Source organism: Callithrix jacchus, chromosome 4 (assembly GCF_049354715.1).
Source record: "Callithrix jacchus isolate 240 chromosome 4, calJac240_pri, whole genome shotgun sequence".
Lineage (NCBI taxonomy): Eukaryota > Metazoa > Chordata > Mammalia > Primates > Cebidae > Callithrix > Callithrix jacchus.
In genome coordinates, this window is record NC_133505.1 from 114,634,577 (window position 1) to 114,645,697 (window position 11,121).

General features: G+C 41.0%; 1 protein-coding gene across 5 annotated transcripts in view; it reads left to right on the forward strand.

Moving 5' to 3' along the window:
• Positions 1-5,871, forward strand: part of AFG1L (AFG1 like ATPase) — a 251,443-nt gene extending 245,572 nt beyond the window's left edge. For all 5 annotated transcript variants that reach the window (XM_054254317.2, XM_078369902.1, XM_002746932.7 and 2 more), the window contains 2 exons: positions 1,859-1,972; positions 4,675-5,871. In XM_054254317.2, the coding sequence (XP_054110292.1) occupies positions 1,859-1,972; positions 4,675-4,803 (243 nt within the window). In that variant the 3' untranslated portion in view covers positions 4,804-5,871. The remainder of the gene's footprint in view (positions 1-1,858; positions 1,973-4,674) is intronic.
• The last annotated feature ends 5,250 nt before the right edge of the window (positions 5,872-11,121 follow it).

Below are 11,121 nucleotides of genomic sequence, written 5' to 3' on the forward strand. Positions count from 1 at the left end.
GTGTGGCTCTGACACAGAAGCTGAGGGAAGCCCACCTAAGGGAGTGTGATCAAAAGTTGCTGCGCATCCCCACAGAATCCACACATGTGATCATGTGGAGAGGCAGGAGGCTGAGGACGCAGAGCTAGGGGATGGAGGCCCATCAGCTATGAGTGGTTGCCTCCCACAGACTCCACTTTGCAGTAATGGTGGGGAGGGCAGAGGCAGAAAGAAGGACAGGGGCCTGGAGGCTGTTGTTTTTCTAGGACTAGGCTTCTAAAATGAAACAGTGGAGGAGCATGAGTAGGATGGCTCTTATAGAGGAGGATTGAGAGACTCATTATTTTTATATTTCAGCTAGGAATGCCTGAGAGAAAGCTTATGGCCCCCATCCCTCAGTTCCACCCTGCAATCCTGCCATACCCCCACCTTTTTACTTCTTAATTAAAGGAGAAAAGGATTTATCTGGCAACATGATGGAATACTCAAACTACCCTCCTGACATTCCCTCTAAGTAAATCATACATTTAGAGATTTCACTCTTTATTGAAGTGTAGTCAAAACCATTTTATTTCAGAAATTGGGAGCATTAAACAGACATTATTCTAAAATGCATTCATGGAGATTGGTAAAATAAGGATATTCCCATGTAAATAATGAAAAAGTGTCTTTGATGATTAAAATAACTTATAAGAAAAGGTAGAAGGCCATTTGGATATAGAAAATCTAGTCTCAAATGTCAACATGTGATTTTTAAGTATTGCTGTATTATTATTTAAATAATGATTTTAAAAGATAGCTATGAATCCTGAAGACAAATTCAGGACTTTTTAAACATCAAGAAGAATATGTTTTGTATTTAAACTAGTGGATATAAAACATATAAAAACTGTTTCCAATATATGATCACATGTGAACACTCACTCAAATACTTAAGCAATCAAGAGATACTAATGTAAAGCTTAGTCCTTTTGAAGAATGTCCTAGCAGGATGCTGATATAAATGTAGGTCCTGGACATTCACTGGCCTAATTAGAATAGCAATGCACTGAACTTAGAGTCTGCTGTGCAGCAAAAGGGAAACTAACCTCTTTACAGTGTCTTTGGGGAGCATCTTAGGTGCACAGACCAGCTCCACACAGCTGGGTATAAATGTCAACATCTTAGCCAGTACGTGGTGCTATAACAAAATACCACAGATTGGGAAATTTATACATAATAGGAATTTATTTCTCACAGTTGTGGAAGGTGAGATCAAGGAGCCAGCAGGTTTGGCTGTTTGGTGAGGGCCACTCTCTGCTTCAAGATGATGCCTTGTTGCTGCATCCCCCAGAGGGCACAAGTGCTGTGTTCTCGCACGGTGGAAGGAAGGCAAGGCAAAAAGTGGTGAACTCACTCTATCAAATCCTTTATAAGGGCACCGAATTCCATGCATGAGGGCAGAGCCTCATGACTCATTCATATCCTCGAGGCCACACCTCTTAATCCTGTTACGTTGTGGGGTAAGTTTCGGCATGAATTTTGGATGGGACAAAAACATTCAAACCAGAGCGGTAATGGAAAAATCATTGGACTAAGAACTGAAAATCTAGGCTGATGTCTTGAGCTGACTCCTCTCTAACCTTGAAGTCTCCCCATAAACCTTTGTGCCCTACTTCACCATGGTATGAGTTGTGTGGAAATATTCTGAAAAGTACTATGCAGTTTTAAAATACCACTTTAAAGAGATAAACAATTAGGAAAAAAATATGGACATCCTAAAAGCAAAGATCCAAGCTCCTGTATGTGAAAAACAGATTATTTTTGTGTGAGAGATTTTTCTTACCTTCAACTTGTGAAATGTAAAGAGTAGCACATTACTCATTTTCTTCCATTTCAGGTGCGTATTATTTGCTCTGCATCGACTCCTATATCAAGCTTATTTTTGCATCAACATCATGACAGTGAGTTGGAGCAAAGCAGAATACTGATGGATGATTTGGGGCTGAGCCAGGTAGGCAATATTAACATAATCTCTTTTTATTATAAAACAGCTTAATTGTTTTTGGTTTGATGCATGGCTACATATTGAAAAAGAAATGTAGTGTATAGTTAACCATTGATTTGCTGCTGCTTCTATAAGCCCATGTAGCATGTTTCATTCTCAATATCACTAAATATAGAAAGTTATAAACTTACAGTGGAAGGAACCTTAATGGTCATGTAGTCTAATGCTCCATTTTGCATGTGATAAAAATGGAGCCCAGGCTCAGTGCAGTGGCTCACACCTGTAATCCCAGCACTCTGGGAGGCGGAGGCAGGTGGATCACGAGGTCAAGAGATTAAGACCATCTCGGCCAACATGGTGAAACCCCATCGCTACTAAAAATACAACAATCAACTGGGTGTGGTGGCGCATGCCTGTAGTCCTGGCTACTCAGGAGACTGAGGCAGGAGAATTGCTTGAACCTGGGAGGTGGAGGTTGTAGTGAGCCGAGATTGTGCCACTGCACTCCAGCCTGGGTGACAGAGGGAGACTCCCATCTCAAAAAAAAAAAAAATGAAGCCCAGAGAGGTGGACTAAGGTGCCCACAGTCACACAGCTGAATAATGGCAGGCCAGAGCTGGATGCCAAGCCACTTGTGCCTGGTTCTGTCCTTGTTCTGCTATACCATGCTGCCCTTTCTGGATTTCTTTCTTTCTAAATGAATTTGTAGAGTTATTATATAAGACAGTATCTAAGCCTGTGGGCTGGCTAGTACAGGACCATGGAGTGCCTAGCAAGGCCCTGGGCTTGAAAAGAAATCCATGATTAATCTCCCAACCTCCATTCTGCAAACATTTGTGGAGTGCCTGTGGGTGCCAGGTTCTGGGGACACTCTGTAGGAACAAACAGATGCTAGCCCAGTTCTCCTGGAGTTTGGAGTCTGGTGATTCACCTCAGGCCAACCAGAAGTGACTTTCCGTTTTCTTCTTCTGTAAGAACATTACAGGATGTGTTTCTCAGCTATTGACAATTGAAATATTAGTCAAAAGTTTGCAACTATCAACACACCCTATGAGGGGAGCCCAGTTCTTCCAGTTCCACAGGTAAAAGATCGTCTGGAAGAAGGAAATATTTACTTATCGATCTGAGTTGAAATGAGGCATTTTCAGGAGGTTGGGAGAATTAGGCCAATTTAAAAAGTGAACTTTCCAATATGATGACTTAAGCATATGTTTATCTCCTAGTGTGCTATAACAAAACACCGTGAACTGAGTGGCTTACAGACAACAGAAATGTATTTCTCACAGTTCTGGAGGCTGGAAAGTCTAAGATCAGGGTGCCAGATTTGGCATCTGGTGAAGGCCCACTTCCTAGTTCATAAGCCTCTGTCCTTTCTGTATAAACCTCACATAGTGGAAGGGGGAGCGATCTCTCTGGCGCATCTTTTATAAAGGCATTAATCCCATTCATGAGGGACCTACCCACAAGACCTATTCAACTCTCAAAGGCTTCACCTCTAATACCATCACCTTATGGGTTAGGATTTCAACATACAAATTTTGGATGGACACAAACATTCAGACCATAGCAGTGTAGAAATAAATAGCTGCTTATAAACTTCTGCGCTGGGATCATTTGAAATGTTGGTTCTCCGAGGGCAATATTTACATCCAAATATTGTGTTTGACAATTTGAAAGAATACACTTGAGCTTCATCGACCCAGTTTCTAAAGTCCTTTACATCAGGGCTCCCCAGCCCCTGGCCATAGACTGGTATTGGTTTGTGGCCTGTTAGGAACCAGGCCTAACCCAACAGCAGGAAGACAAGCAAGTTGGGGCAGGAAGATCACTTGAACCCAGGAGGCAGAGGTTGCAGTGAGCCAAGATGGCACCACTGCACTCCAGCCTGGGTGACAGAGCGAGACCCTGTCTCAGATTCCCCTAGGATCAAGACAAAGTAAGCTCATCAAATGGAGCCAATAATATATGAAGAAATCAGGGAATGTGACCTCAGGGTCCTGAAGGTTCACAGTGGATCAGTTGAGAAGATGGATTTAGGAATCCAGAATTTTTCTCTGAAAAAGCATACTAGCAAATTCCTAAGAAAAGAGAGAAAAATTCCAAGCCTACTTAGTGGTCACCAGTCTGTATTGGTATTACCAGTCTGGGGTTACCAGCCTCACAGGGACAGGGCTTCCCAATTTGGTCCTAGATGGTGGGATCAATTGTCCCAGCAGCTGAAGACTGACTAAAAGCAGCCCTGGCTTTTAGATCCCAGGCACATTCTCCAGAACCCAGGACCCACTGTTCATTCGCATTTGCCCTCCTTTAGTCATGAGTTGGTTTGGAAAAGGCTCTGCAGAGGTTTGTCCTTAGGACCTCCCCCTCAAGCACTGGGACCCTGTCTGGAGGCTGGCACCAGCCTCTTTCTAGCTTATCAGATCTACTGTTTTTTTTTTTTTTCTTTGCCATTACATATTTCTGGTGTATACTTTTGGAGAAAGTTTTCCCTTTTACGTTTTCTTTCTGAAAATTTGGTGTGTTTACTGCCTATTAGTTTAAATTGGTTGACTCTCTAGCCTCATTTAAGGGATTGTATATGAAAAAAAAGTTATAAAAAATGCTTTAATATAACCAGTAAGCCTAAAAAGTTTTTTTAAACCTATACTTAGGTTCTGTAAATTTTCATTTGTGATGGCTTTAATTTAATTTGTTTGTTTTATAACCAGGATTCAGCAGAAGGACTCTCCATGTTTACTGGAGAAGAGGAAATCTTTGCATTTCAGCGCACAATTTCCCGACTTACGGAAATGCAGACTGAACAGTACTGGAACGAAGGAGACAGAACCAAGAAGTAACTGTCACTTTCACATAAATAAAACTTCAGACAAATGGTTGGGACTTGAAGGAATCATTTTCTCATCATTAATTATGCACTTTGTCTTCTGGACCATTTTAATCTAAAGTTGCTGTCAAAGATCTAGTGGATTAGTAAGTTAAATACTTAACATTTTTTAGGTCTGCTTTTTCTTATTTGGCCTTATTTCTACACCATGAAATTAAAATCATCATTCCTGAAGACGAATGTAGGACCAGACATTTTAGCTTCTTGTTAAACCACCTGAATGAACCTTGAATACACAAGTAAATGCAAGATGTCTAGATGCCTCCAAGCTCTGGCTGCATGGTGGTGGCATGTTAGAAATACCTCTTTTATAACAGGGGGGAAATGCCCTATATTTCAATTCAAAACAAAGACAGTTTTCCAATCTGATATAAACTAAAGGGGATAATATTTTAGTATATGGGCTTATATGTGTTATTATGATGACTATTTTTTGGTTATGAATGGTGACAAATTTCCCAGGCCTTCAGATTTCTACATAATGGAAAGAATATGACTTTAACCCTAAGATCAAGCTTAGTAGGCAGGACTTGATCTCAAGTGGTCACAGAGTTTTCTTTAAAAAATTGAGAATTATGATAGGATCAAATGAGCAAGTGTCAAATTACAGCCAACAGGCAGATCTGCAGGCAAAGCCACCAACTCTGCAGCCAGGAATGGGGACCAGTGAGAGATTGTGGGTAGGGAGTGGTGGGGTGGGAGTCAGCGTCATAGGCACTCCATCAGCAGAGGAGACTTCTGCTCACATGAGGCCAGCTGGACCCCAGTGGACAGCAGGCTCCTTCCCACTGTTCATTGGCACTTGCTCTCCCTGCAGCATGCCCTGCTCTTGCTGCCGACTACCATGAGATGGACATAATAGGAAATAGGAAAGAATGCTTGGCAAGCCTGCTTCACAGGAAATATAAGTTGTCCTTCGCTGAGCTCATTTCTTGCTTTGAGTAAAACCTGAAATTTACTAACTAATGTCAGAAAGCAGATCTTCGGCTGTGGATGAGTGTGAAAAAAAAAAAAAGAAAAATTAGAAAATCACAAAGTCTTGTGAAAATTAAGCATTTGGGGGAAGGTAAGGCATAGGTGAGTAAGTTCAATAGTTACAATAGTCAACATAAGTATGCTCTATGAACCTATTTTTATTTATTTATTTGTTTGTTTGTTTATTATTACTTTTTATGTCTTGAATGCTCCAGCCATCTCCTGGCAGGTTTATTGTGGCATGGCATAGCCCTGTTTAATTTCTTAGTCAATAATCCATCTCAGTAATCAATTTTAGACATTAACTTAATTAAGGCAAGCAGATAGATGGATGAGTACCCAAGCAGAGAGAAGAGTTTAAATCAAGCCTTCTGCAAACTAAACATGGTTTAAAGGTATTTTTATTGAAGTGAAACACAGTAATTCCAAAGAGGTAAAGTAGTAGGGAGAAAGGATTTCACCAGGAAACCAATTTGTGCCAGATTTAATGCTACATATTTATGTTAGCTCAGTAAAAAAAATAGTCTTAGAAAGTGAATATTATCATCCCTGTTCAAAGATAAGAAAACTGAGGCTTGAAAAAGTTAAGTAGCTTGACCTGAGATTCACAGTTTATAACTACAAAACTCACGTACTGTTTTATACCACACTGTCTCTTACTCTTACTATTAATACAAAGAGATTGTTCCATTTATTTAACTCAGTGAATGAAGTTGAAGATAAATTTACAACAAAACCACTGATTTGAACTCAGTAAACATAAAATGTTTAACTTGATTTTTTGGATCTTAGCTTTTTACTTTTCACATTCCTTTGATAATTATTCTGTACCTTAATTTAAAAAAAAATCATGTGAATGGATAGACAAATGGACAGCATGACCAATAGACAGAACTGTCCCTGAGTGTGAGCATATGTAGAAGAGTCCCCCTGTCAAGTTATGTTATAAAAGTTCATTTGAGGTCAGGTATTTGGAATAAAATTTCATTTTTCCAAGAAACAATCGTGTAATGTTATCTAGGGTGCTGGTTCAATGCACAGGAGCCTATGTAAGTCTTAGTGTAGCTTCCCTATAATGTCATTTTGGTACGAAGGAACTTAAACCCTTAGAAACAGACTCTGAGAAAGCATGCACCCAATTCTGTGGCCCCAACCCACAATCTCCTTCCTCGCTCCAGGGGCCTGGTGGGATTGGCTGCAGTGGAAGAGGCTCTCTGAGCTATGTAGAAAGCAGGGCTAGAAGCCTTTGGCTGAACCTCTGGAGGGGAGGAAGGAGTTTCATGGTGGCTGGAAATCTACAAAGTTTGTTTCATAAAATAGCATGCAAGAAGAAAAAAAAAGTCTTCAAGAATAGCCATCACCAGGAAACAATATGGTAGCTTCACTGAAAGAAAAGTAATGCCAACATGAAAAACAACCCCTGGATTGGAGAGCAGCATTTCAGTTTGTGTGTCTTTCTTCCAAGCCCTGCCCCTATTAACATTCTCAGCATTCCATTCTTTCTCCCTACAAGTCTCTCAGCAAATGCTCTTTTTTTGAAATGCTTTAAATATATGCTTTGAGGTGGAGGTTTGAGCTGACTACTGCTGTGGAAAGCTCCCACTCAACTCGAAACACAAATGGGGAATGTCTTTAGACTCAGGAGAAAACACCATGTGCTGAGGGTGCTCTCCAAACTGATCACCAGTTCCCACTTAACAGGTCAAACAGAAAAAAAGGAAAACTTTCCTTAGAAAAGAAAAAGAAACATCTGATCACTTCTCTTATAATTCTTTAGACAGTGTATGAGCTTATTTGCTAATATCACTAATCCTGAGATGAAAAACAGGATGGACTTAGTAATTTTTAACCTATTTCTGAGGCCAAAAAGACTGTAGTATTATTTTAATCAAATGTATGCATTTTCAATGGGACTTCAAATTGTAATCATAAAGCAATACTTTAATCTTCTTAAAGTATATTTCCTATAGTTACAAGTGTGCAAATAACAATTTTAAAATTAGTTGAAATATTGAAAAAATTAAAGTTTCACTTGTAAAGTAAGTGGATGTGCTCATATCCATTTATTTATTTAATGTGGCTTTCTGTGTCCTGGGCATGGTTTTATGTGCCTTATAAACTAACTCTTTTGAGCAATATATGGCATTATAAGATCTTATGCCATTATAAGGTGCCATTACAATCATTTTATAGACAGGGAAGCTGAGACACAGGAAACATCTAAAGCAGAATATGGAATTGCTTAAGATATACAATGAAGTCAATAAAATTAGCAAAGCACTAATGTATTAAATTTTCCATTTCATTGCCTCTGTCCTGAAAACAGTATTGCTGGTCCATGTAACTTGAACCTACACTTGATTGCCGCTTTATCTGAGATTTAAAACATACAGAAGGATTGGGCACCTTGGTCCCTGACATTCGGATTCCTGATCAGTTATGGGAATCTATCTTGCAGCAAGTCTGTAAGTGAACTTTAAATTACCTTTGTTAGATTTACTAATCTCAAAACACGTCACTTGCTTGTAGGAAAGGATTTTCTTTGGAGATGAGTTTATAACTTCTTATACAGTCAGAATTAAGATTAATGTTCCCTGTTAGCATATAGCTGTTCACTTCCTGGTACAGAAAATGACAAAGGTAAAATCTGTCCTCTTGCCGAGTGTCTACTGACTCAGTCCAGCAGCTCACTAGGACCCTCACAACTGTTACCCCAGCCGGTCACTCGATCCAGTTCAACATGCCTGTCCGCTGGCCTTTCGTCTGTGCTGTGTGGAGCCATCAGTCTGTCTTGCCTACTTGCCTAGCGGGCCTTCCAGAGGTTGTCCTGAGAATTTTCCTATCTCAGGGCTGTACTTTCTGTTTCTGGGCTCCTGGTGGTTGACTGCAGGTCTCTAATGAGGCAGTGGGAAGGCCTTGAGATCTGTCATTGGAAAATTCAGTTCTGCTCATTATTGTTTTGTGACCTTGACCAAGACAGTACTCTGAGCCTCAGTTGTATCATCTTATAAATGGAAATCAGTAATGCCCATTTCATAGAGTTACTATGAGGATTGCTGGTGAAAAGAACTTTGCAAATGTCAAAGGATTAAATGAACGTTGGTTGTTATTGATACTAATGATTATGATCATAAATCCTACTCTGCTTTGTGGTATAGCCTTTTGAAGAATGCAAAGGCACATTCCAACCCAGTGGTTTCTAACAGAAGGGAGAAGATACGCATTAAATGGTTAGACACCAAAAACACATGGGTCTGGCTTAATGAGATGCTGGGGAAGGTTGTTAAATTCAAATGCATGTTTTCAGGATTGTTGAATACAGAAAATGGATTGTTGTTTGGTGAACATCAAACATTTCCCAGAAAGAGGGCACCATCTTGTGGTCAGCATGATGAACTGACAGGGAGAAAAAGTTTAGTGGTTCTCAATGCTGCACATCCTAGGCCTACGTCCACCTCCAGGGTCAGGTAAGGTGAGTCAGATGTGGGCCCCAGCATCCGCACTTGTTAATGTTCCTCGTAGGATTCTAAGGTGCAGCAGAGTTGATCACCACCAATCAGGCAGGCTGTGGAGCTCTTGCCTGTGACTACGCAGCCAGTATGCACAGAGAGCCCTGCCTGCAGCTGTGTCCTGACTCTGGGCCCCTGATGCAGAGACCACGGCACTTTCCAGGGAGCAGAGGCTGTTGCTATGGTTCCTGGAGCCCAGGTCATCAGCACACTGGCACACACAAAGGTACCTCCCAGTGCCCACCCCTCTTCTCCCTGGAGACCTAGGCTCCTCTGCCTTTCTTCTCCACCCACACTAACAATGTCAAAATAGCTAACCATGCAGCACTTCCTAGTTTACGAAGCACTTTAGGAAGCCAAGGTGGGAGAATCATTTGCGCCTACCATATCTGTCAGCCACAGCAATTCTGCAAGGGAGATGTGATTATCTTACTATCCATAAGGAAACCAGGCACTCAGAGGGTAAGTGGTTTCACAAGCACATCGAGTAAGCACACGTCTTCTGGATCCCAACCCTGTGCTCTGCAGCCCTCCTGGTAGTAGTAGTAGTAATTGTAGCCCCCGTTTTGAAGTCATCATGGGCCTTGAGGCTGGAATAGGAAAGATGTAGGTGTAGGGGCACACACAGGGGTGCTGTTTTGCACTGCCCCATATGTTGATGGCAAAGAACTGGAATCACAGTGGTTGACAAACTTTGAAATATTTAATCTTCACAATAATTCTGGGAAAGGAGATATTATTCCCAGAAAAGGGGTTAGAGCTTGAAGAAGATAAGGAATTCCATTGTGGCTATCAACATTTCAGTCTTAGGACTCTCTCTCTCTCTCTCTCTTTGCTTTTTTTCTTTTTGAGATAGTGTCTTGTTCTGTCACCCAGGCTGGAGAGCAGTGGCACAATCATAGTTCACTGCAGCCTTGACCTCAGAGGCTCAAGTCATCCTCCCATCTCAGCTTCCCAAGTAGCTGGGACTACAAGTGTGCACCACCATGCTCAGCTAAATTTTTAAATGTTTACAAAAATACAGATGGGCTCTGACTATGTTGCCAGGGCTGGTCTTGAACTCCTAGGCTCAAGTGATCCTCCTGCCTCAGCTTTCCAAAGTGCTGGAATTATAAGCATGAGCCATCATGTCTGGCCCACTATCCACTTTTAAAATGCTTGCAGACCCCAGAGAGCTTTTATGCAGGTAGAATATATAATCATCATTCAGTATTAAAAAATCAAACAAATTGTTAGATATTTAATTCATTTAAAAATATCAATAAGCACATGAAATATTACCTAAATAGTATTATGAAAAGTAACAGCATTTTCTAAAACAAAAAACAAGTTAGTGAGAAAAGTGGCTTTGTTTTAAATTTTTGCCAATGTCTGGTTTAGTAAAATGCAGCCAGATTCTCATACTTGCCTCTGCATTCAATCTGTTAGAATATCACACATCATGTAGCACCTGAAAAAATCAACTGTGTACCTGTGGGAGAATGAGCATGAGAAAGGTAAATAATGTCTTAGTGGTTTTATGGAAAATGACTTTGACTTAATGAACTCACTAAGAGTCACAGGTCCCTTGGGGGCCCCTGGACCACACGTGAATGAGGCTGAGTTTATTGCTAACGAGATGAAGGATTCCCATGTGACCACTGGAGCCCACTGGTGAGAGCTGGTATTGGCAACTGGAGTGAAGAAGGGGTGCTAAGCATGAGCGGGGTGGGGCCAAGCTGGATGGGAAATTGAATATAGGAGAAGATGGTAGCCAGTCTACCCATTGAGACCCCCTAGCCACTGAG